Genomic DNA, 26,966 nt, shown 5'->3' with positions numbered 1-26,966 from the left:
AGTCACAATACTATGACCTTTTTTTTCTGACAGTTTTATGGTTTACTATACTATGATTTTTTTTTTTGACATTTTTGATTTTTATGCCTTATTATACTATGACATTTTTATGCCTTATTATACTATGACGTTTTTATGTCTTTTTATGCCTTACTATACTATGACGTTTTTGTCATTTTTTATGCCTTACTATACTATGACGTTTTTGTCATTTTTTATGCCTTATTATACTATGACGTTTTTATGACTTTTTATGACTTATATACTATGTCCTTTTTATGCCTTACCATAGTATGAAGTTTTTATGACTTTTTATGCCTTACTATACTATGACGTTTTTGTCATTTTTATGCCTTACTATACTATGACGTTTTTATGACTTTTTATGCCTTACTATACTATGACGTTTTTATGACTTTTTATGCCTTACTATACTGTGTCGATTTTATGCCTTACTATACTATGACGTTTTTATGACTTTTTATGCCTTACTATACTATGACGTTTTTATACTTTTTATGACTTATATACTATGTCCTTTTTATGCCTTACTATACTATGACGTTTTTATGACTTTTTACACCTTACTATACTATGACGTTTTTATGTCTTTTTATGCCTTACTATACTATGACGTTTTTGTAATTTTTATGCCTTACTATACTATGACGTTTTTATGACTTTTTATGCCTTACTATACTATTATGTTTTTATGACTGACTATACTATGACATTTTTATGATTTTTTATGCCTTACTATACTGTGTCGATTTTATGCCTTACTATACTATGACGTTTTTATGACTTTTTATGCCTTACTACACTATCATGTTTTTATGACTTTTTATGCCTTACTTTACTGTGTCGATTTTATACCTTACTATACTATGACGTTTTTATGACTTTTTGTGCCTTACTATACTATGACATTTTTATGACTTTTTATGACTTATATACTATGTCCTTTTTATGCCTTACTATACTATGACGTTTTTATGACTTTTTACACCTTACTATACTATGACGTTTTTGTGACTTTTTATGCCTTACTATACTGTGAAGTTTTTATGACTTTTTATGCCTTACTTTACTATCATGTTTTTATGACTTTTTATGACTTATATACTATGACATCTTTGTGACTTTTTATGCCTTACTATACTGACATTTTTGTGACTTTTCATATGTTACTATAATATGACGTTTTTGTCTTTTTTTTACTATGACGTTTTTGGTGACTTTTTATGCCTTACTATACTGTGTCGATTTTATACCTTACTATACTATGACATTTTAATTACTTTTTGTGCCTTACTATACTATGAAGTTTTTGTGACTTTTTAAGCCTTACTATACTATGACGTTTTTATGAATTTTTATGCCTTATTATACTATGAAGTTTTTGACTTTTTATGCCATACTATACTATGTCGTTTTTATGCCTTACTATACATGTCATTCTTATGCCCTTCATACCTTACTATACTATGACGTTTTTATGACTTTTTACGCCTTACCATACTATGACTTTTAAGCTTTACTATACTGTAACTTTTTATTCCTATCCTGACGTTTTTCTGTCTTAATACACCATGACCTTTTTATGCCTTATTATACTATGACTTTTCATTCCTTACTATACTACCTTTTTATTCCTCACTATGTCATTTTTATGTCTTATTATGCTATGACCTTTTTAAGCCTGTATGTTTTCCCGTTGCCTGCATGGGCTTTCTTTGGGTTTTCCTCCCGCAAGCCAAAGACATGCACATTAGGTCAAGTCGCAACTCTTAGATATAAGTTCATAACATATATGAAATATTCATAGTAAAACGCAACTTAAAACTTAAAATTCTATGCTTGTATATGATGTATTTAACCATATATGCACCTGTATATATGATAGACTTATGTCTATCATATAAACCTGTAACATTAACCAATGTGTTAAAATATGTATTTCTTTTATCAAGACATATGTCAATGATATTGTTCCAATTTCAAACAGCTTTCATATGTAATTTTTACATGTATAGGCTATGTTGTACATACATATATGATTTTACTTCATGTCTATATATTTCATATATGGAAATTCAACAGGTACAAATATTATATTTGCATATAGGTATTTCTGAATGTAAATTCAGATCTTACATTTTAATAAACTGTTGTGGCCCTCATCTGTAGACTGTCTGTTCTGTTTTGATATGGTTCTTGTGTAGGTGGTAACTGAGTTTAGTGGTGTTTGAGCCTGTTGTGGGCTCTGTGGTATAATTTGGAAAGTATGGTTTTCTGATCCGTGTCCGACTTTCCATAACCAAACCATGTCCATGCAACAGAAGTAGCCCCTCTTTTAGGTACAAGCTCTTAATTTTGTCTTGGCTTGTTGGAGTCCTACTTTTCAGAATAACCCCGTTCTGTGTCACATTTGTTTGTCTTGTCTTCATGCAAATTTCTTGCCATTTGGAAGAACACAAAGCATCCAAAAAGCTAAAAATATTACCATAGAGAGTAGTATTGCAATGCAATAAAGTTCATTTAGAGCATAATATAAAGCGTAACATTTTTCTATCGTCAAACAATATATATCATCATAACATTACAAAAACCCGTTTGGAACAATTGAGACAACAAACATTTCTTTATGTAAATATCCATGTTTATTAGAACATTAAAAATGAAGACTTGTGTAATGTATCTGCACTTGTTTAAAGAGAAAAAGAAAGCAACTCAATGTTGGCGAAATTGAATAAACTGGTACTAATGGTACACAAAAAAACGCAAATGGCACAATGTCACACAATCATGACCATTTATAAGAATATTGTCTTGTTTTGCTGGTGAAAACAAAAATGTTGTAAAAGATCTTCTTTGACTTCTGTAACTCGTAGTCTCTGTATTGTCACAAAATATCAGGAAAAAAAAAACATCTCAAAAAAGTTGGGAAAAAAATAAAAATCAATATCTGTATTTTGTGGAGTAATCCTTAGGAGACACCACTAGACCTCGTCCTTTTCTTGCTCCTCTGTACACTGTTTCAATAATGTCTATCATCTCCTGCTTGTCCTCCATTGTCCAGTTGATCTTGTTGTTGTTACCAGTGCCCAAATCAATCATGATGTGTTTGTTCCTGAGGAAAACCAATAACAATATGAGAAGGGCAATAACATTATAGTAACTGGTTAACTTAAATAATACTGACTTTAATAATCTATGGACTGATGCTGTGATGCTTGTCTTTACCTGAAAAAGAACATGACGGTGCAGGGGTCGTACAACTCGTACATCTTGTTGAAGTCAGGCACTTCTGTTATGTCCACCAGGTAAATAACAGCAAAATTCTTTACCTATCAGAAGACACGTAGACAAGTACAAAATTATAATGGTTAACTTTATAAACAGCAAAGTAAGTTCAGTGCAACAGGCACAACCTCACGACTAGGAGGGGTCTGCTGCTGGGGTAAACAAAAGGCTGCTCTGTGGATTCTTACAAATTACAGTGCCTGGTTTGTCAGTTCATTCATTACATGACACTGTAACTGGCAACTTGATCACCAACATTGAAAAGTTACATTTTAGCCTTTAACTGATGCTGAGATACTGCCTCCTCTGTCTTTTCATTACCTGCAATTTCTCACCTTCACAGTGTCGTGGTTTTAAAACAACCAGGTAAGCTTAAATGTGCTTACACAAGAACATAGGTTATATATTTAAGAAAATATTGCAAGTGAGCTTTTTAACAGCCTTAATATTGGTCTAGAAATTATTGTTATAGTTGTAAAATCAGCAATAATATGCCATAGCAGTGAACACTTTGATGAAAATAATGATGAATCTTCTATCATTTAGCTGCCAATGTGATTGTCAAGTCAAATCATAAACTGTGATGATCATGTGAACTTTACAGAGAAGCAATTCTAAGTTTATTAATATCACAACAGTTGCTTTGGAGTGTCATCAAAATTATCTGCAGGTGTAATAAATTAATAATACAAAAACTAATAATCTAACATTTAATGCAACTGACAACAATTAGTCAATGTGGCAACATTCACCTATGCTAATAAAGGACAATCAATGATAGTAGTTCATTTAATAGTGCAAGTACGTGAAATTTAGTATTGTGTGTGAGCCTTTTGAACATAAAGTAGATTTTTTGATTACTACAACTTGTGGTCACTATATGAGTTATTTTCTGTCCTTGCTGATATTCTATAATATATTATATATGCCTCTAAGCTGTTAGTTGGAGGAGTGGCAATGCACTCTGGTAACGCTCTGGTTAATGTTATCCCCTACAGACAAGCAGACAGAAAGCCTCGTATTTACAAACACAATGTTCTTCTATGGTTATTATTCATGTGTTACAGCAGGTGATGCTATTGGGCAAGTTAATACGGTTTAGACGCTGGGGGAGAGCTAATGCTAATGTTCCAATACACATGGTTTATGAGACAGATTGTATCCAAACCTTTTCAGCGATACTGTACAGGACTTCGTCCATTTTCATGCATGTGGGGTCCCAGTCGTGTCCGAAGCGGATCACGAGGACTCGGTCTTCCTCAGACAGGATGGCTTGGTCGACCTGCCAGCCATTATGAAGATGCGGTAGCATATACGACATCTTGACCCTAAGCTGTCGTTCCCCAAGCTGAAAACCAAAACATTTAGCTTTAGCGTCACATAAGTTGAGATGCGATGAGAGAAACGTCTGATTAAATCCCAGTAAAACCAGGATTTCAGCTCGTAGTGTGAGCAGGGATGTGCAGTTAGCCTGCTGATATTAGCGAGTAACAATTAGCGTTAGCTAGCCAAGGAAACGTCTGGAAGGGGAAAGAATAAACTTTACTAGATGGTAATTAACAAGAAGTCACACGGGGACACTTAGCTTACCTCGAAATACAAACGAACGTGTGTTATATGGCGAAATAAATGCTATTTGTAGCTTGTTAACCACTGAAACCCCGGTGGCTGTTGTTTTGTATCCTTTTCGTCAGTGGTACGTTGTCGTACGCACGCCGTCACCAACGCGCGACGGCGGACGCGATGTGTTTACGTCACATGCGTACATGCAAAGATTCTGTCTCTGGTATACGTTTTTGTTGTTTTTATGTCAACAGTCAAAATATACTTTATAGAATTTTTTACGTTCCAACATTTCTCCAGTCAGTACAATGGCCTTCATAGAATGGTCATAGTTATTTATAATTTAACTAAAAACTAAATATATATAACTTTGTCTCCTCAATGAAGAGAACTCACTTCATCTCAGCTATTTTCAGATAATAGTTGTCTTTCTAATGCTATCCTCTCCTCGGGTCTTTCTTATTTGCAATTAGAAAATTACCCTATAGTCAAAGAAATACAGAGCAATTATCTTCGCAAATCCTTGAGTAAGTTGAAAGAGGTCATTTCCTCAGACTGCTCCTTTTGCAACAAACAGAAAGAACACTCAATCCACTTCATCCATGTCCCTGCATGCCCAGTCCTGGGGAGACTTATCTTCACTGCCTTCTCTTGGCTGATAGAAAATCAGGAATCGTTTTGTTTTTGGATTGTAATACTGAAAGGTGATGATGCCTTTAGACTTTTGTGTTATTTTTGGCAAGTTATAATGATTTCCAAGCCAAAGTGCAGACTTTATGTATAAATTATTCATCCACAGTATATGCCAAAAATATATATATTTAAAATGAATTTGTTGCTTGAATTCCCTCCTTCCTCTCATCTTTCTCTCATTTATCCATATCAGACAGAAACAATGCATGGGTCAAACACTCCCACTGAATTTTAAATTGGAAGATGACCTATTTTAATTAGTATATAGATATATAGAAGTATAAAGAATACTTCTTACACAGGAAAGAGACATAAGACAGAACATTTATTGTTGTGCAATTCATTACAGTACAAATACACAGTACAATGAACAACGGTCCAAAGGTTATAGGAAAACTTTCCAGTCTATGACATAGCAGCATATTATGGCACTCCTTAGAGAGAGTATGAATCATCATTAGATATGTCTCAACCTATCCTTAATTTCTAACTTTATAACTACACAATCACATCACTGTGGTTCTGAATGGCCAAATGATTAACAACGTCCAACTATTTCATGTTAGACTATTTGGTCTAGGACAGATGATTGTTTAACAAACGATAGTGAAAGCCAATTTTGCAAAAAAAATTCACATCTATTTCCTGACTACCATCAACACTGTAATCATCCCTTAAAGCTGATATTGGCATTTTTTTAATTCTGTATGGCTGTTTCACATTGCACAACATCAGCCTTCAGCTTTCCGAACAAGTCTTTGAACAGGCATCAGTCTAAATCTCTGCTGAAAAGAGACTCTTCCACCATGTTGGTTATACAGGTCCTCTGCTATACAACCACACCCTGTTCAGCAAAACAGTTCAATTCACATCCCATGTTGCATGAAACCTCTTTAGTCCAGCAGGTGGCATAAGAAACATTCACATATTTTCAGGAGACAAAATGACTCCACCAGTGGTTCTTTGAGCAATCCACGACGTCTAGAGAAACATATCCAAAGTCCATCGCAGTTCCATGAGGCAATATGAAAAATCCTGCACACAATAATGTCTTACAATCCCTGAGGAGCACTGATGCTGGCTGGAACAGACAGTGTTGGGATGAGATCGGGGCACGCAGTCGACTGCCGTGATGTACAGTTGATTGAAACTGTACTCTTGCAGCTCCTAGTCGGCAGGATGCTCCGGACACGAGCGATTCACCTCGAACCACTCGTCTATACACCTGAAACAGGAAGAGGAGGACAACAGGGACGTTTGTCTCTTGTGGTCAAAGGAAGATAAAAACTGGGCTGGATTTACATTTAGATATCGCAGTAAAATTTCTCTTTACTGATTTAGATACACTATCTAAAGATGGTGGTACTTTCATATTTACTCTACTTCCCAAAATGACAAACTAATCCTTTATAGAAATGGTTAAATTTTTGTTTTTTTTTACTTTTATTCAAGTTGAGACTCCTGTCACACATTATACAGACAGGACAGAGAGATATTTGTTGGTTATTGTAATCATTATAAACAAACATATATTGTATCACTTGTTTTTTCTCATTACTGTCTAAGATGGGTGTCACCTGTTTTTAGATTTCTAGATTTTTAGGATTTCTACAAAAAGATTGGAAATGTTTTGCATTAACACCTTTTATCTTTGGCCATGTGCAGGAGGGAGAGAAACAGGGAATAATTTCAAATAAATTGCAATGCAATGCATTATGGTATCACTTGTTCTAGTTATGGTCTGTAAAGAAAATTAAAGGAATAGTTTGACATTTTGGATATAAGCTTATTTGCTTTCTTGCCCAGAGTTTGATGAACCACATCTAGTGTATTTTATCCATTTTCTCAACTATTTCAAGCTAAAATCTATTTATTTGTGTTTTTAGTGTGTGTTAGTTACCCCTTATGGTAGATACAGAGGCAGGGCAGTCTGGCAATCGTGTCTCCCTGCTCCAGCTCTTCTAAACAGATGGCACATTCCCCAGAGTGTCTGGACAGGATGTCCTCTGAGAAAGACAATACAGAGACAAACTGAGCAAAGGGCTGTCTCGCACACCAAACCTTGTATCAAATGTTCAGTTCAAGCACTGAGTGCTGCATAACCATCTGTTTAACCTTTGGTACCAGAATATCTGAGCACAGATGAGAGCTGGTGTTTTCCTCTTACAGTGTGGAGTATATTTGCAGTCTGTTGTCGGGATAGGTTGTGTTTTCATAGAACGCAGTTTCAATTTTTTATTCTTTGTATGAAAATTCAGCAGTGTATTTCAAAAACAGGAAGAGAAAACTGAATCTCTGATCAGATAAAACCGAGATGAAACCGAGAACAGGTAACAACGTTTTTTCTTTTCTGTGTCACATGTTAATCTGCATATTCAGCTGTGATAGGCCCAACAGTCAATACCTGAGGCTAAGGAGTAACTAAATATACACATATATATATATATGGTATATGTACTGTATGTTTATGTTGCTGTACGTGTGTGCAACCTGTGTGTGTGTATGTGTCTGCACATGCATCAACAATTAAAGATGAATAGCAATCTACTGTTGTTTCTATACATGCAACACTGTCAAGGCAAGGGAGTCTCAACAAACAGAAAGTGTGTGTGTAGTGACACTACCTAGTGTCTACAGAGGAGATGTGTTTGCCTTTCTTGTGTGTGCACATATAGATGGGCGTGCACAACACAGGTGCTCACACAGTCAGTCTTCACGCCTATGAAAGGCTGCATAGTTGTGCAGCTGCGTTAGCTTTGATCTTTTCATGCTGCATCGTATAACATGCTGGTGCAGACACATTTATATGGATTAGGAGTTCCTTAAAAGATACTTTATCAATCTATCTGAAGACCATTTAATACAACACATTTTTAAATTCATTTTCATCCCCACTTATAGGAACAATATGGCAAAAACTTTGATTAAGGAAGTGAAGTTTTGAGGTACTTACACTTGATTACTTCCTTCCTGTGCTACCTTATACTTCTACTCCATGATGTTTACAGAGGGAAATACTGTACCTTCTTTTCCATTAGGTTTATTTGGCAGCTAGAGTTAAAAGTTACCTTGCATATTAAGATTAATAAACCTATAATGATCTTGATGAAAATATGATGCATATTTTGTGACTACCTAGCTAGTAAATTATAGTTACTAAACAAAGGTCCACATACACCATACCATTACAATGCAGCAAAGTAATGCATTAGAGGTAATAATCAATTATAATAATAAAAGCAAAAAACAATATCTTTTACACAAAATCTATGGATGAAAAATTACTCTGGGGATTTTTGAACTGCCTTCAGTTCAAGTCCACACTAACACATATGACCTGTGGTGTGGAGCTCCAAGTAGACAATACATTTATTCATTTTAAGGGGTCACAAAACAAAAACATTGGAAACCACAATAATATTCAATGATATAACCATTGTGGTACTGCTACCCTCTGAAGCACCTTGATTTACCTTTGCCATTGTTCAGTTTCACATGTTGTTTTGTGTGTCTATTTTAAGCAAAAGTGAACGGGTAAAACTGAGGACTGGGGGTGTAACAGGTTGTTGTGGCTAAAAACCAAACACCATACACTTCAACTTTCAGAATCACTCGTGCACTTTCAGTCCTGATCTCTTACTGTTGTAGGTGAGGCGCGTTTTGCTGAAACACATGAGCAGGTGCTTCTCTATTTCATCCGACGCCATAATCTTGGAGCAGACAGGACAGTGGAAGCCTGGGAGGAAAAACACAAAGACGAGAACATGAGGACCCAGATGTGCCGGCGTCTCTCTCATAACCTTTTATTGATATGTACACAAGAGAGGGGACGTGGGACTGCCTGCATGATCTGTAACAGTCTTTAACAGTCCCACAGGTCCTAACACCTGCATGCACTTACCAGCTCTCTGTCTGCTTTAAACAATCTGTAACAATCTGCTTACCAAATCACAAACAATCTTTAGGTGTCTTTGCTTTGACCACATCCTCAAGCTGAGACGCTTCAGTATTTATTGCACTGTGTCTGTGAATTTCTTTATTTATTAAACTAGATTCATTAATTCATGATTCGAAACAGATTCACTCGGCCCTGCACATTTTCTCAGCTGCACAAAGATTAACAGGCCAGGAGCTGCTTGACCTGAGATAAGCTAACCTGCTGTTTAACGTTATAACACCGCGGTCAAGAAAAGGATAACAAATGCAACCTATTTGCAGGTAGTCATTATCTCTGCTGTGAACCTTATGTTTGTGTCATGTGTTTGTAGGGGGTGGGGTGAGGCCTGCACAGTCAAGATCACATGTATCTGATGGGCAAAGTTTATTGATGAGGTTACTAATGATTACACTTGCTCATCAAGGAAGTGACCTGTGCCAGTAATCAGAGGGGGAGGGGTTAGATCTTTTGCTCTTCAGTGACATGGATGTTAGAGGAGTCTAATGGTCCTGTCATGTTAGTTTGATGTTATGGTCTGGTCTGGAGACAACCCACTAGTTGTGAAACAGCTAGACTTGTGGATTCAGGAAGTTTGTGTGCATGTGTGGTGTGTGTGTGTGTGTGTGTGTGTGTGTGTGTGTGTGTGTGTGTGTGTGTGTGTGTCAGACAATGTGTAACCAGCAGGAAGCTCTTATCTGCTGACCTACATAATGCACTCTTCCCTCTTAGCAGGGGTGAAAAACAAGCCCGTTTTGCAAGTCAGAGAAGAAGAAGAAGAAGAAGAAGAAGACGGACTGCTGAAAACAGCAGTTCAGTGCAGCAGAGCCACCTGTGGCTCCATGAAAAGTGCAGAAGTGCTAAACAAAGGGCTCAGTCATCAGACAGTTAGAACTATATGCCAGGTATCACATGTCAAATGGAAAACTACTAAGCAGCTCTGACAACGCATGTGTTTACTCTTTATGGTTTCTTGTAGCAGTGTCATAAACATATGGTAGCAAACATGAAGTAACATGTTGACTCTAAACAAACAGCTGAAAAGAGCTGACATATTGCAGTTCTGCCACATGAGGTAAAGCATGGAAGTGGAATGACATAAGGGCAATAAAGTCTGTAATAAGAACAATGAACACTATAAATAGCTAAAGAGTTGGAGTAAAGTATGTCTGAACTCACTATTCTTTATACACAGGCAGTGTGTACTTCCGGAACAATGAAGTAATCAGGAAATTAAAAATACCTTTAAAGGTAATAAGCAGAAACTCGTAAGAATGTGACGTTTCCAGATGTTTTATAGGTTTACTGTTGGATTGAATTTACAACTCATGCGTTACAGTCTTACCTCCCAGCAGGTGAGGGGACAAGTGAGCCGGTAAAGACCCTATAAGCAGCCTGTGGCCCTCAGGAGGCAGCTGGCCCTCATCGTCACCATCCGTGCCATCGAGGCTCTGATTGAGTCCGTGAGACCCTGACCTGCCGCCGGCCGGTATACTGAGCCCGGAGCTGGTTGGCCCTGCACCCGTGTACCGGATCCGGGGGCCATCGGGTCCATTTGTGTACCTAAACCCCGCAATCCTTTCCCCGCCGCTGGGGTTTCCAGATGGGAGATCGGAGCTGGAATAAGCCCGAGTTCTACCATCAAATACAGGGTTGCTCTGTTTGGCCCCCATGCTGTCTCAGGTTTTCCTCCTCAGGGTTTTTGAGTGCGCTATAAAGTTTTTAGCCACGACACATGATCGCAGTGAGTCCTGAAGAGCTGACACCAACAAAGGAAATAAAACCTAACGCACGAACAGCAATAAAGGCGAGGTGATCCAACATCTCAAAGTTTCATGCTGCGCCCTGTGCGTAAAGTGCGCACTCACTGACGCACAACTTAATTTCCAAATGGTTGTTTTTTTTGTTTTTTGTTTTTTTTTGGCAGAGCCCTTCCCTTTTTTCAACAATGGAAAATTATAAAAATAAAAAAAAAATCTCTTCAGTTAAACGTCCTCAGTTCCTCCGCTTCAGACGAACACATAAGCTCGAGTGTTGACCCCACAGCTCGTCTGGTTCAAGTTTGTTTTTGTGCTCAACTGTGTTCGTCTGGAAAGAAAAATAAAAGCAGGGATTGCCCTCCTCCCTCTGCGAGGAAGCTCCGTCAAACCACCCGAAGCCCACCAGAACAAGGTAAATTCGCCTTCAAAGTAAAAGTATTTAATTGTGCAAAAAAAACAAAATGAAGAGTGAAAAGTAGCTGTGATAAAGAATACAACTTTGTTTCTATAAAATAAATGCTCGGTATTATCTGGTACCCTATATTGAGCAAACCTTTATGTCTTTTCTTTAGCTATTACTTAAATTATTACCATCAATGCTTTTACTTCGACGGCCGGATCAGTGCTTCCGGTCTTGGCCTCATCAGACTTCAGCTTGACGCAGCCTTGAGTGGGCGCGTCAGGTGGCGAGTGACGTCAAGCCCAGTAACACCAGCGGGGCTGTTGGCACAGCGGCAGGTCACCAGTCCGCGGTGTGATATGACCGGCCCTCCATGTTGAGCGCTTTGTGTGCCATTAACTCCAGGCCATTAAGAAAAAAAAAACACACACACACGCCTGTGGAACACTTGCTCTGTTCACACGGTTTATTGAACAATTTCACACACATCGGAGGGCAAACAGAAGATACACTGCATGAGAAACATTCAAAGAGGCAATAAAAAGACAAAAACATTTACAAGCCAAAGTAAACAGGCTAAAGATAAAGATAAATCTGATGCAGTCTCGCATGTGGATCGAGTGGTTGAAGGCGAGGGAGGGGGGAGAGGGGGGGCCTGAAGCATCGCAGTGCACTGGATGTGACATACAACAAACACACTGTCAGATTAGAAATTACAGGGTAGGCAAAGGGAGGCTGACGACAAATATTTTCTCTTCCCTGTGATATCACTCTGGGGTTTGGGTGTGCACTCGTTAAATTCATGGTCAGGCGAAAACCTCGAAAGAAGCAGATAAATTCAAAACAACACACGCAAAAAGAGAAGGGGGTTAATTTCAGGAGTGTATCTCATCAAGAGGGTAAATTGTGAACCACCAGCAACCAGGAAGACTACAGGAACTAAGAGTGTCATGTGACGACGAGACACCCAAACCAGGAAGGGCTTAAGCTGCAGCATGAGCCTTTGTTGTGATGGTCATATGATAGTAACACTGATTAAAAACGTCTTCATAAAGTGACTTCTAACTCTTGGAAACACTAAGAGACACACCTCCAAAAATATGACCCATGCTACTGTAAAGCTGCACACTTTCCACATGAGGAGCGAATGTGTGAAATGCTTTTGACTGTAACCTATACAACTATTATAACAGTGTGTTTAAAACAGGCTAAGACTGAGAGCTGCCTCACCTGACTTCCACATCACAACTACACATCCTCACTTCCCTCCTTCTTTCCCTCCATCAAGTGGAACGTTTTACCGCTCTTCGTTGCTAAAACAACCTCCTTCCTCGCCTCTTTTTGCGTCACTCCAGTTGCCTCACGGGCAGCCACAAACCGTCAGTTTTCACCCATTCATCTTTCATCTCGCTCTCATCTATCCTCCGTGCTAACAGCCATGCGGAGAAAGTAGGTTATCTGTCACATTCATCTCCAAAGCCACAGGGAAAGTGTGTATTGCGGTAACATCTGACTGTATTTCTGCATAACAAAGCCAGCTGAGGCCGATGTAATATTGCTGTGCTGTGGAACTTTAACTAACCAAATGGTGAATGATTATGATTCTTGCATTGTACATGGCTACAGCTCACGTAGCCCTAATGTCAGTGTGTGTGTGTGTGTGTGTGTGTGTGTGTGTGTGTGTGTGTGTGTGTGTGTGTGTGTGTGTGTGTGTGTTTGGATACGAGTGTGTTGTTAAGTGTTTGGGCTGAAGAGTCGAGGCCCCTGGGCTCATAGGCAGCTCTGCCCCGGCTGCAGGCCTCTTCTTGGGGCTCATCACTGCTGGCTGACCCCCATCTGCTGTTGGTCGGGCCCCGGTTCCCCCTCCATGTCAGTGTGGTAATGCTCAAAGCTGTCGTCTTCTAGGTCTGGAATACCCAGCAGCTAACAGAGAGAGAGAGAGGGAGGAGGTTGTGTTAGAGACATTAGCCATTAAAGTGTGTTTATGTGTGCAAATGGCCCCGATACAATTTGATGAATTTTTTATTTACTCCTGAAAAACACACCAAACACCGTTAAGGAATAGTCTGACTCTGAAGGAATGCTGGGAGCCAGACGCAGAGATTGATAGCACAGTATGAAGCTGCAGCACTTCTAAAGCTCAATAATAAAATAATGTTATTTCTCGTTTGTTTAATCAACACAAACCGAGGTTAGAAAAAGCAGCGTGTTGTGGTTCCATGTAGGGTAATGGGTGAGACTGTTTGTTGGCGGGGTGAAGTGACTTCCTGGAGTCTTGCCGTCACTGTAAGGTTGCCAGACGAGCAGCTGCGACCGTGGGGGAGTTACTGTGGCACTGATATAATGTGTGAGCTTCAGGTAGACAGCTTTTGTAACCTTAGAAGAGAGCCAGGCTAACTGTTGCCCCCTGTCGCCGGTCTTTATGCTAAGCTGTGCTAACCAGCATACACACATGACTGTGGTATTATTGGGCTAGAGAGCAAATTAACCCAGCTCATATAATATATAACTATTCCTTTAATCTAAATCATGCTGTTTGCTAAATCTCTGTTCATTTGGAAAGACCTTAAAGGCAACACACAGAGAACATTTAATGGATATATGACTTTCTCCTTAATTTAGACTGGAAATAGGTGACAAATCCATCAATTATTGACTTGAGGTGGGGGTTTTGGTTTACATTAGGGGATTTTCACGTGTAAACTAATTATATTTGATAAACATTTATCTATCATTCATGTATTTAATCGGTTCTAACTAGGAGATAAAGGCCCTTTGTAAAATCTTAGAATTAAGTGACGATGACATCAGGTTAATTTTTAGGGAGTTTTGCTCTTTACAAACCTCTTAAACCACATTCCTTTAAAAAATACATATTGTCAATAATGTATTACATCCTAATTTAATTTATTCCTTAATTGGCCCATAAAGATACTGTTAACAAAGCCGGATTCACATCATTATTAATAGATAAATAGGATTTAAAGATTCAGTTTCATAGTGATATGTGTGGAAATGACAACAAAGCTGAACTTGAACTTGAATACATTTAAGCATTTGTTGTTCGTTGTGGAAGAAGCCTTATATTCTAGGAATTCATATCATGGTCTATATCCTGCTCCGGTTTTGTATCATTAGCTGTCTGATAAGAAATAAGAAAACGTCAGTGTTGAGAGAGGAGTTGGACATGATGTTTTGTCTGTAGCACAGAGAACAGAATGTATCAGGATTATAATAAAGCCAGACACAGCAAGCAGAGAGTGAAAGAGTAAACTGTGACTCCCAGAGCTTTACTGCTTTTTGGTTCCTTACAGGCCTGAAGGACGTGAAGACCTTCTCCAGCACCTCCAGAAGAGTCTTCTTCCCGCAGGAGGAGATGTAGTCCTGGGCCACCTGTAGAAATGGAAGGCAGTCCTCACTCTCACTCCACACATGCTGCACACACAGAGAAACACACATAGATTAATAAACATCAGACCCATTGCATTATTTCCAAGCAGTGATAAAGGAAACGCTGCATAAACTATGTTAAGGGTATACAGGTTTAACACTATACCAGGTGGTGCAGCGCTGCCACACCTGCTCCATCTATGTAGCCTCATGTGGGCTGTAGACTGACAGACAACTTACAGGAATTAACGAGTAAATAAGGGCAACGCTGCACAGAAAAACTAGAGCAAAGTAATTAAACCGGTAGAAGAGACATTTCTTCAAGGACATGGAGCAAAAAAAGGCATGAAAATGACACAAAGAGTGGTGACACTTTGCAGTGAGTTACACAAAGACCTGGATATTTACCAAGGAACATAAAAAGAACCAAATGGGTTAATAACAAAGTGCTAGACGAAGCAAGTAGGTCTTTGATAAATTTAAATCAAGTTCTACATAGTAGATAATGATAAGTTACATAAGACAGGATGTTAATGAGCCAGTGTCAAATGATTAACTCCTATCTGAGTCTACATATTAACCACTTTCTCCATGAATCATCCAATCAGAGGCCAGAGGCTCAATAAACCAAAATCAAAAGTAATCATGGTTTCCTTTTTACACAGATACAATACAATAGCCTGTTCAGAGAAATGCATCATTACTTACAATGATTGGCTGATTCCCCTCATTACATACAATTATTGTGTCCAGTCTAGGAAAGTCGACCAGTATCCCACCAGTATCCCACCCAACAAGAAGCTACTGAGTCTGGGAATGCACCAGTAGTTCATGAATGACACAGTTATTCAGGAAGTCATTGTTCAGGACTTTGTGTTCCTTATTGTAAAGAGTTAAATGACAAGACAGCTGCTTTCTAAGACACACTCATTAGACGAACGTCCATACACACATGTGGCAACACTTTGCTGTAGCCGAGATAACTCTTTCTTACCTGGAGGCCTTTATAGTCTGAGAGATGTGATCAGTTTAAAACCAAAAGACAAGGTCAGGAAAATATTTGCATCCTTACGGCCAATAAAACAGTGGTAATTGATGATAAATCCTTGATATCACACATAAAAGGTCTAGTGGGATTAAAATTAACTTCTTCATTAGTGCAAGTTTCGGGTGACCTCAAAGCACTTGCAGGAATTGTTGCTGTGGACAGGCCGCTGGCACAATTCCACTTTGTTTTAGTGTTGTTTAATTGGAGTCTAAAGGCCAAACTGTTAGGTTATGTATTAGGTAATGTTATTAGGGATATCTGGCCAAGTGTGCGGACTGACCTAGAGTAAATAACTAGCAGGTGTAAAACAAAGCAGATGCTCTCACTGTGTCAGTTGTAGTGGACGTTTGGGTGATCCAGCATCTTGATAATTATTATTAGATTAGATAAAGCTCTTAAGTGTTTTCAGGTGAAAATGAATGATGTTCAGTTTCCAAACATCATTAGTATAATAAGGCTTTGAATATGTTTACATCAAAGGATTGTGACAGTTTAAGGGGTTTTGAAAGGTAAGAAAACACATTAAATGTACAAAATGACATTACATGCATCCCATTTCTATCCTGAAAGGACCTTAATTTTATCTCAGGTGCAAATTCATTGGGGATAACTAATGATAATAATGGACTGTAACACTTTAAGGTATTTTTAAATTGATTATTTGCATGTGATAAATGGTTTTTATGCATTAAAAACCCTTATAATTAAAATCATGAAACCCAGACTAGAATTAACTGAAAATAAAAGCCTTTTTAAGGTGCAGGAATTCAGGGATGGTTTTCATGCATTTTGTGCCATTTTAATGGGTTTTTATTGTAAGTTAGTTTTAAATCCATTAGATGATTCACTAATTGTTCCATTAAATTCACATTAAAATACCTTAATTCCGTCATTGTTAATGAGTAAACTAATGGAATTTAAGGTTCAGTTTCATAGGGTCACACGAGAGTCATGTGAAAAAGGCGTGAAACAGCCTCAGGTAAAAGTGTTACTAGTGTTTACAGGAGTAGTGTCACGCTCTCCTGCTCTGCCTGTTCAGGGATGGTTGCTCCAGTATCACAGTGATGGATGGATTCTCCCATGAGGTTGTGTCTCCGCTGCACACTCCACTGTCTAACCGCACCTTTCAGCGAAGCCACTCAGATGAGCAGAGGAACATTTTCAAGGCCACACTGTAAATCCAATTGTTGTTTTTCAGCTGCTAAGCACTGTATGACCACATGACCTGGATTACTGAAAACTACTAAGACATACCCTGAGGGAAATTACAGAGCTGAGCACAGTGATGTGCAGCTGTATTGTTATCATGGTGGGCCTGATCTCACAGCGCCCTCTAGTGGACAAGCTGGTGCTGTGGGTGGCACACAGATCTGGGAAAAACAAGATAAACTGACAAGGAATGTGTGTGCGTGTGCGTGCGTGCGTGCGTGTGCGTGTGTGTGCGTGTGTGTGTGTGTGTGTGTGTGTGTGTGTGTGTGTGTGTGAGACAGAGAAGGACGGGGGGGGGGAGAGACAACATGTGAGACGTCCTGCTGATAGCAGTATTGATTGAGTAAGTGTAACCAGATCTCAAGAGTCCTGCAGAGAGACAGAGAGTTATTCTAGCTAATTTGAGAGTGTATAGCAGACAGAACTTGAATATGTGTGTGTGTGTGTGTGTGTGTGCGTGTGTGTGTGCTAGTGTGTTGGATAGAAAACAGAGAGTTAAGAGGGAGATAAAGAGAAACAAAAAGAAGAAAGAGCCGGCTCTGAAGAGAACAAACCACATGATGTATTTATATACTTGCATTTTGTGCATATGACTGTGCTATTTAATCCTTTGCTGTGTTGTCTCCCTGGAGCAATATTCTTACTGTGATGGATTTATAATTTTCTGGTATTGATCAGCAGCCATGGAAAGCCCCTGCTTTAGCAACCCTGCTCTGCTGTCTGTGGGACAGTCCAAACCAGGCCTGCAAACACATAACACTGGCACGCGTGGTGTGACATAATGTGTTACTGACTGAACAGACGCCCTGGCTCCTGGGTCATCTCCATCTGCTACCCGCCCTGTTAGCCCCTGTCACTGAGCAGGAGGAGGGAGCAGGGCGGGGTCTGGCCTCAGGAGCATTAGGGCTCATAACACCACCACTGCACCACACCGGTATAGGATGTAGCCAGTGAGCTGTGTCAAGACAGTCTGTAGATGATGAGAGCAGGAGCTCATATTCTCAGTATTGTTCCTTGGAGTTTAGAGAATTTTAAAAACCAACAACAATTGTAGACAAATTGCGTGTGGTGTTTTTACAGCTGATTCTGATATATTGCCAAAGGCTTTTAATGTGACTGTTTTAAGCAAAGAAAGCTAAATATAAAGGGATTTTCCCACCATTTCAGTGTGAGGAACACTTAGAAACATCATTTAAATTATCATGTGGGGAGATGAAATTAACTGAACTTTGAATTAAAACTATAAATGAAAGAAAATATAACTGAACAGTTAAATCAATAGATTTAAAATCATTTAAAAGTAAATGTTACAGATTTTATTTGTGTCTAGGCAAACATTACAAGTGGGGTTTGGCTGGAATCATTTGTCCTGGATCAGAGCAGAAAACTGGCACCAATTCCTTCAAAATAAAGCTGTGAAAATGCGTTCCTTGTTAAATATTTATTGACTGTCTGCAGGACATCAACCTCTAGAATCTTATAAGTCAGTGGATTAACTATGGAGAGAAGCGGCCTATCTGAGTTCGAGCTTTTTGGCAGCAAGCACTTTCTTTCATGGCTAAAAATAAAAAAAAATAATGTAATGACAGTTAAGGAGAAAATAATAAATGATTTTGTTCTTTGATCTGCAGAAATATATATTTATTTTATTTTTTTGCTTTTGTTCTAAATGCAACACAGGATAATTGTCTGTAAGACTTTTATTTTGAAAGTTATAGGCCTCACGGTTTTCTAACCTGGCTAGCATGATGGTGTTTCTGAGGGTTATCGCATTTGATTATGATGGAGGAAAAAACACCATCGACAGAGGAATTGGAGGTGGGGGGTGGGGGGCACTGAAACTGAAATGACATCATCGCCTCCCCTCCTGGCCAAACCCCCTCCCCTTCCCTTCTCCCATGTCCATCAGCTGGAAAACCGGGAGCAGCAGGGACAACCCCACCTCCACCCACACCTATAAGAACACACACATACACATACGCGCGCGCGGACGCACACACGCACGCGCGCGCGCGCGCACACACACACACACACACACACACACATGCTAGAGGCCCTGCAGAAGCTCACTTACGAAACTGTCGGTGCCTCCGGGACACAGCACGTAGAAGGAGACGCCGGGCTCTGCGTAAAAGTCCAGCCGTCTCTCGTCGTCCTCCTCGGCGAAGATGAGGTCGAACGGGTTACCGGAGCACCACTTCTCCGCCGCCTCCACCAGATGCTTGAACTCCATCCTCTGTTATCTGGTCTGCGGTGTCCCTGGCTCCGGAGCTTGATCTCGATCTCTGTGGCCGTCACGGCGATGATGCTCAAGACACAAATAACAGCTGATCGGACAGCAGCATCAGCAGCCTCCACTACCGCATCTCCTCTAGCGCACCGTCTGCATGGCCCGGGAATAGAGATAGCCTAACACTGTTGGTGCATAGAGCCTACCTGGTCTGGTGCTCATTCGTTCTCAAAGCCCCATTCCTCTCTTCCTCCCCACGTTATGAAATCAGCCCGTCGGTCGCATACATGCATACGCAGGAGGACGCTGGAAAAAACGCGATGACGAACTGTGGAGCCGGGCAGCCGTCCATATCTGAGGCGCTGTATAGGCCTACTCCCAACTTTCTCACTGCAGGCGAAATGAGTGTAGTGATCATTTTACCTACTGACATCATGAAGGAGGCACGACATCAAACAACAGACGAGTTGTTACAAGAACATTACACAAGGACACAGTATAAAACATTATCTAATAAATATTAATATTTTTTATCTAAAAGAGTCATTGAAGGATCACCCAAATCACAAAGGCATTTTCCCACGTAACTTTATTTTCATAGTAGCATATCAAAAGCTTGAACTTTAAACCCCCAGTAATATTTATAATAATTTGATACATGGTTTCACACAGCTGAGACACATCTGCTGATAATGGTCACAAAATCTGATTTTGAGTTTATTAAACTTCAATTTCCACGCCGAATAATGATCAAGGTCTTGAATATTGAATGATTTACATATGTTATAATGTTCTAATAAAACTTTAATCAAACAAAACAATCATTTCAAAGTAATATTCTATCCTCTTATAATCACTAGTATCCTATGAATACGACCAGTGTAACAGGCTCTAGCCCACGTTTAGTGGTACATTCATTTCCATTATGGCTGCAGAGTAGGCTGACTCTGAAAACCTGCAAAAGGATGTGAATCATCACTAAATCCACTGATGGAAACCATGAGCAGTTCAACCATCGTGTTGTTTTTGTTTACTGAAGACCCCTGAAAAAAAAATTAACTTCGTGGGAACCACTTTTCTACAGTGTTTACAGGAATCTAGGCTGCTGCCATTATCCTGCTTCCAGTCTGACCCTCCCTGCCTGCTCCCAGGAGCCCTCACCACCAGAGGGCGAAGGAAACCAACTCTCAGTCCCGCGTCAAGCTTTGTCAAGCTGCAAACACACAGCTGCATAAGGACCGGAGAATTTGAGGGAGTGTCCCCGTCAAAATAAAATCGTGATTTGGCGAAACAAAGGAAGATCCATATCCAACTTCATATAAACTAAATAAAGTTTAATAAAGTTTAATAAAGTTACAAACCATGATTCAAATGTAGTATAAACAAAATCCAAACACAGGACTAGAATGTGTCGCTCCTAAATTGACTGTCAGGTCGTTTACTGAGCAATAGTACCAGACTAAACTAATCATCAGTTGTCGATGCTTCAGTCAGTTTGCATCAGTCATGTTTGAAAATAGCTTAGTAACAAAACAGATCCATATAGGCCTGTGTTCAGTTATGATTAACACTTTTCCTCTATAAACCAAAGTTACAACACGTGAACGTTTCTGTATTTTCTTTTCCTTTTATAGAAAACCGGGGAAACTGGCACATACTCACATTTGAGAAGCTGATACCTTTTGGCACTATTGCTGAAAAAAATGACATAAACAATTAATTGATAATCAAAATTATTGACATTAATAACTTCAACAACTTCGTATAGAAGGAGGCCTGCTAATGGCGTCTCTAATAAACAGGTATTTTTCTTGGTATAATAGGCCTGTGTGGTCCAGTCTGCTGGTATTTTGAGTCGTAAAACCCACGGTCGTGGTCCTCGTGGCTTTTATTTTGAAAGTACAAACCAGAAGTAGTCTTGGTGACAAATACAATCAGTTTCATGCTGTCTTTTCCACAGTTCGTTTGCTGTCGATACCAGAGGTTGTGATCCTCCACAGTGTGAGTCGGATCTCCCTGCGGCCGGACGCGCTCCTGTGCAGACAGCGGAGTCCTCTGCTCCTTTAAACCCACTGACGCCTTTAAAAGCTTGAAGAATGAAATGCGCCCTGCGTAAAGGTTAAAGAGGGCGCACCACTGCTGGACCCCCCCTCCCGCTGTCCGGCACCCCGGGGTCGCGCTTTGTTTGCAGAGCAGACCCTCCTTTTTCTTTCGCCAAAAATCCCCAGAAATCCTGAAAATGGATCCTTTAGGAAGTGGGAATAATTGTGAAGATGACTCGCAGTGTGCTGAAGAGGAAGAAGAAGTAGACCCAAGAATTCAGGTGAGATTTTTTTTTCTTATTAATGGATCCAGATGTGGCCACTGGTCAAAGTGACATTGAAATGAAAATGTGAAGCCTAATGTGAGGAACTCTCTGATTAGAGGGAAAATATTTCGAATAGTGTTTCAAAAAACATTTAACCCCACATTCAGTGTATTACTTTCTGTCAATAAAATGTAAGATATTACAATTATACAGTGTTAATATTATACTATAGCAATTACAGTGCCATTTAAAGTAATTAAATGCTAATTAAATTGCATAATCTGTCAACTGTGGTTTTTAGTCATGCATTAAAATGTTGTGAGGTGGTCACAAATCGATTTAAGAGAATTTGTCCCGTTTTCCAAAACACACACACACACACACACACACACACAAGGCTGCATGCTCAGTAATTTGGTAAACTGAAGTCACACAGTTTAGCCTCCAGATACACAATCTGTTCTAACCACTCTCTCTCTGTGTCTCTCTCCATGTTGCACACCATGTTGTCTGTAAACAGGGCGAACTGGAGAAGTTAAACCAGTCCACAGATGACATTAACCGCTGGGAGAGTGAGCTGGAGGTAAGTCGCAACACCAACCAGGAACACTGTAGTCCTAATCATTACTGCTTCTCCCTGCTGGGGTAAACACTCCCAGCCGTGGCTGAGCTGCACCGCTCAAACACCCATCTCGAGGAGCCATTAAAGTCTCACTTTCACACTTAAAATCCTGTGTTCGACTGTGAACAAGTGAGAAATCCAGTCAGTGCTGTGAGGTATTTCATCTCGTTTCCAACACCATTTCGTGTGTTTCAGGAATTTGCCTAGCAACGAGGTCATTGCTTTGAGACAGTTCACATGGAATGTCTTGCAGAGATGGAAATTTTTCTAAAAGCAGGAGCTGCTTCTGAGGGAAAATGTGAAAAAACTGCCACCCCGCCTTAGTAGCACTGTACTTTATGAACTCTTAGTGCTGCAAGAAGCATGTGATCTGAATGTTAAATATAATATTTGAATGGCACATTCGGAACAGTCTAAATCTCAAGTGCTCTCCTCGTTTCCCCGCAACTCCCTCAGCCTTAAAAACAAACTGAACACTTTTAAAGAGGAAGAAGGCGGAAAAATGCAGCAAGCAGCAGCAGCAGAAAGATGGATGATAGGTCTCTTTTCTTTTCCTTTTTCTTTTTTTTCTTGAATGTAAATGTGTGCCAGAGAAGGTTACTGTTCACCAAAAGTATAAACATTCCAGAAGCAGGCCACAGATTTTCTTTTCCTCAAAGTAGGCCTCTTCTGTTTCTCATTAGACCTTCAGTCTCATCCAAACTCCACAATCCAGAGCTGGAATAGATATAACAAATGACAGAGGCAGAGAGAGAGAGGACTGAGTTGTATGTATGCACAAGTCTCAGTGTTGGAACCATTGTTATATATATTCTTAATTCATGTTTTCAAGGAAATTACAGGTTAATTATTATAGATCCCGGTTATTTTGACCGATCAGTGTGAAGGAATTACCTGCTGAAAATTCAAATTTTCTTATGGTCCTTCGGCATTATTTCTAGGAAATATGTGTCAGTAGAGTCACTGATATAAATATATAGACAGAGAAAGAAGGCGTTTCATCAAGAGGCAGAGATGAAAGTCAGGAGCTGAAGAACGTGAGAGCGCCGCTGGCACGCTGCAGGCTGTTTTCCTGCAGAGTCTGGAGTTGATTAAGGACGATGTACAGTAGATTCAGAGGATTGAGGAAAAACTGAGGTTAAATCCATGCTCAGATATGAGGTTCTTTACTCTGCCAACATGATGTTAAACCTCTTATGTTCCCTGGCAGAAACATAAGATTGTGTGTGTGTGTGTGTGTGTGTGTGTGTGTGTGTGTGTGTGTGTCTGTCTGTCTGTCTGTTAGAGGTAAACACAGCAAGTTTGAGACTGTGTGTCACTGTTAACTACCTAAAATACATAAGCAATAGCTTACAGGCATTACTACCTCTCAGACTGCGTGCTGTATCACCATCTCAGTTGCAGGAACAGGAAGTCAGGAAACGTAATGATGTCAGAGGAAGTGTGCTTCCTGTAGCACCCTCTCCCTTTTCCCCTGTTTAACCTCTGTTTTATTCCTCTGTTGATTTAATGAACAGGATGCAGGTGCTGCTGCCTTTTAAACCCATAATTTGCAATTTACAACATATATTACAACATATATTGGCAAACAGACACAACAATAAACACACACACACACACACACACAAGCTCTCAAACAGATGGCCTGCCTCGATGCCACTGCTACAGCTAGAAGATAACAGACCTCATGTATGAATAACATAGATAAAATGCCCTGCCACTCAGGGCACTCTGCCAAAACATGCACACACACACATGCACACACACACATGCACGCACGCACGCACGCGCACACACACACACACACACACACAGATGTTGCGAATTATGCTATATCATTGCTCGCAAACATCCATGATTTCACCACCAAAGAATATAAGGTTTGCTCAGAGGGCAACAAGACCCACTGAAGCAAAATGTAACAGTGATCTACAGCTGTGTATGATTATGTACTGTATGTGCTGGTATGTGGGTAATGGTTTAGTGATGATTTGAACTAAAAGAGCCGTTTCAGAGCCATTTGGGGGCACAGGGCCAAATAGATCAGGGCCAACCAGACAGCACAAGCTGCACAGCAGGCAGACTTGTGGCTGGTGCTTATAACATTACAACACAAGAGAAACTACACTGAGTAAATGCACAAAACTGACTTGCAACTAAATGATGTCACGTGGATGAAGTGCCTCGATTGATCTGTAGGATAACAAGACTAAGCGTCTACGGCCATGTAGCAGCCAGTGGAGAATACGCTCGTCTCCACGATGCTGCCATGCAGATGTTTAGCAGATGCAATGTTTCTCAGTTTAGCGCGTTAGCATGCCAACATTCGCTAATTAGCACTGGACACAAAGTGAAACTGAAGCTGACCGGAGTGACATTAGTTTTGCAGGAATTTTGTCACAAAGCAAAGTAAGCTATTTTGACTTGATGGTGGCGTTAGATAAAGATTTATGGGATCACTAAAGTTACAATCCATCCTGAGGGAAATAACGATAACACCGATTTTCATGGTAACTCATCTGATACTTGTTGAGATATTTCAGTCTGGACCAACTGAGCAACAGTGCCGTTCATGGAGCCATGCTGCTTGCATAGCCAAAAGTTCTTTTAACACGTCATTTATCACAGCAATGTTTTGACCGTGGGCTGAGTGATAAGTTTATAATGTCATATCTGTGTGTGTGTGCTGTATGTGTGTGTAGGACTGCCGTCAGCGGTTTCGCGCAGTGTTGGTGGAAGCAACGGTGAAGCTGGACGAGCAGGTGAAGAGGATCGGACGAGCTGTGGATGACTCCAAGCCGTACTGGGAGGCCCGCAAAGTAGCAAGACAGGTACACACACACACACACAAACACACACACACACACACGCAGAGGAGAGCTGGATTGAGTGACTTGAGGTCAGCAGACAGAGAGTGTGAGGGCAGGTTTACTGAAGATTAGCGATGAGAAGTTTAAAGAGCTCAGCTTATATCTACTTAAAGGGAGCTCAGTCACGTGGTTTCTATTTTTAAACACAGTCACACCTCTGTATCCTAAGCTAATGTCTCACAAACACACACGCGCACACACACACCAGCTCAGTGTGGAGAAGGGGAAATGTCTGCGTTGCACTGATACTGCTATACTTGCCATAGTTGTTTCCTTTGCTGTTTCACAGTGGTCTTTGTGGTTTCATGCTTGCTGCACTCTTGCAGGTAGATGCAAAGTAGGGCAACTTCCCCAGTGGTTATTGCACTGAACTGTGATGTCCCCTCTCCAGTAAGACACGTCCTTTACTGTCTTAACTGCTCCAGCCTGTTGAGGCTTTGATCCAATTGGATGGCACCAGAAATTTAGAGTCCAGCGCCCCCCTGTCCGAGCCAGTGAGGAAGGAGCTTATGAGTCATTCATCATAGGGCTGACATTTGTGTGTCAGAGCTGAGCTGTCAAACTGAAATAGGTTGTGTATTTGTGTGCGTGTCCTTGCAATATGACACAGTACTGTACCTTCCAGTGGCGCCTGCTTTCCCGATGGTAACACGTGGCTGGCGGGGATTACTGGGAGGTTTTGAATTTTGATGGTACCTGCTTTCATGTGAAAGGATCAAAAGTACTCCCTAGTCGTGTGTGTGTGTGTGCGTGTGCGTCTTTGTGTACAGTAAGATCAGGGGGTTTTAAACAGAGCAAAGCCGATAAAGGCCTCGAGTTAAACAAGCGTATTGTCTGGTCATGATTTATGGATGAATATTTAATATTTAATACATGACCTATTTTTTAAGGGATTCAAATGCTTCCCCTCATTGACCCCGTCAAAGCACACAAACACACAAACACACACAATATTGCACCTACCCCCAACCATTAGCCAGCCTCATCCCCAACCCCCCATGTTTTCCCCCCTTACATTCCAACAGACTGGGGGGGGGGGGGGGGGGTGGTTAGTGTATAGGAATTTGCCTGTACTGTCCTATCCTTTGTCCTTTTTACCCAGCATTCTCTTCTGCACCACTGCCTGTCTGCCTGTCTGTCTGTCTCCTGTATCCCCTCTCTGACCCTCCCTGTCTGCTCCATCAACCTCTCTCTACCTCTTCACCCTCCATCTCTCACCTCCCAAAACTGCAAATGGGGTGAATTTCTAGAGACAGTGGTGTCAGACAGGGTGACAGTGTCTGACACATGAATTAAAAATGAGTCCCCACACACACACACGCACACACACACACACGCATGCACGCACGCACGCACACACACACACACATACAGACACACACACACACACACAGACAGACACACAGACAGACAGACAGACACACACACACACACACACAGACAGACAGATGTCAAAAACCAATTTTTTGTTTGCTTTGGAGACAAGTCAGTTAATGTGGTCTCCATGACATCAAGTTAATTAACTGATGACAGAGCTCGTCATTTGCGCGCTGTCACATGACTCAGCGGGCTTTTGAGTCATGAAGATAATGGTAAATTGTGTTCTCCAACTTTTGATGCCAGTTACTCACCA

At 40.3% G+C, this 26,966-nt stretch overlaps 4 protein-coding genes across 5 annotated transcripts in view; 1 reads left to right on the top strand and 3 right to left on the bottom strand.

Annotated features, from left to right (window-relative positions):
- Positions 1–2,640: 2,640 nt before the first annotated feature.
- txnl4a (thioredoxin-like 4A) lies at positions 2,641–5,030 on the bottom strand. Its single transcript, XM_023428526.2, has 4 exons — positions 4,897–5,030; positions 4,475–4,654; positions 3,247–3,350; positions 2,641–3,133 (listed from the first exon to the last, which is right to left on the bottom strand). The coding sequence occupies exons 2-4, from the start codon at positions 4,625–4,627 to the stop codon at positions 2,962–2,964; spliced, it is 429 nt and encodes a 142-aa protein (XP_023284294.1). The 5' UTR covers positions 4,628–4,654; positions 4,897–5,030; the 3' UTR covers positions 2,641–2,961.
- An 840-nt stretch (positions 5,031–5,870) lies between these two features.
- LOC111671480 (E3 ubiquitin-protein ligase znrf2-like) lies at positions 5,871–11,603 on the bottom strand. The gene is made up of 4 exons (XM_023428580.2): positions 10,842–11,603; positions 9,203–9,298; positions 7,463–7,568; positions 5,871–6,787 (listed from the first exon to the last, which is right to left on the bottom strand). The coding sequence occupies exons 1-4, from the start codon at positions 11,167–11,169 to the stop codon at positions 6,730–6,732; spliced, it is 588 nt and encodes a 195-aa protein (XP_023284348.1). The 5' UTR covers positions 11,170–11,603; the 3' UTR covers positions 5,871–6,729.
- Positions 11,604–12,104: 501 nt separating this feature from the next.
- mturn (maturin, neural progenitor differentiation regulator homolog (Xenopus)) lies at positions 12,105–19,889 on the bottom strand. Of its 2 annotated transcripts, XM_087179926.1 has the most exons (4): positions 19,740–19,889; positions 19,378–19,611; positions 14,969–15,091; positions 12,105–13,579 (listed from the first exon to the last, which is right to left on the bottom strand). In XM_087179926.1, the coding sequence occupies exons 2-4, from the start codon at positions 19,534–19,536 to the stop codon at positions 13,472–13,474; spliced, it is 390 nt and encodes a 129-aa protein (XP_087036052.1). In that variant the 5' UTR covers positions 19,537–19,611; positions 19,740–19,889; the 3' UTR covers positions 12,105–13,471. The 2 variants fall into 2 exon arrangements, with proteins under 2 accessions (XP_087036052.1, XP_023284269.1); XM_023428501.2 differs by having other exon boundaries at positions 19,378–19,889.
- A 1,598-nt stretch (positions 19,890–21,487) lies between these two features.
- Positions 21,488–26,966, top strand: part of LOC111671481 (SH3 domain-binding protein 5-like) — a 12,016-nt gene continuing 6,537 nt past the window's right edge. The window contains exons 1-3 of the mRNA XM_023428581.2: positions 21,488–21,856; positions 22,362–22,424; positions 25,166–25,294. Of these exons, the coding sequence (XP_023284349.1) occupies positions 21,773–21,856; positions 22,362–22,424; positions 25,166–25,294 (276 nt within the window). The 5' untranslated portion in view covers positions 21,488–21,772. The remainder of the gene's footprint in view (positions 21,857–22,361; positions 22,425–25,165; positions 25,295–26,966) is intronic.

The sequence above is a fragment of the Seriola lalandi genome, unplaced genomic scaffold, assembly GCF_002814215.2.
Source record: "Seriola lalandi dorsalis isolate HSWRI2012SDOR001 ecotype SW California unplaced genomic scaffold, Sedor1 jcf7180002054879, whole genome shotgun sequence".
NCBI lineage: Eukaryota > Metazoa > Chordata > Actinopteri > Carangiformes > Carangidae > Seriola > Seriola lalandi.
Note: the sequence above shows the minus strand (reverse complement) of the source record. Positions and strands in the feature narration are given on the sequence as shown.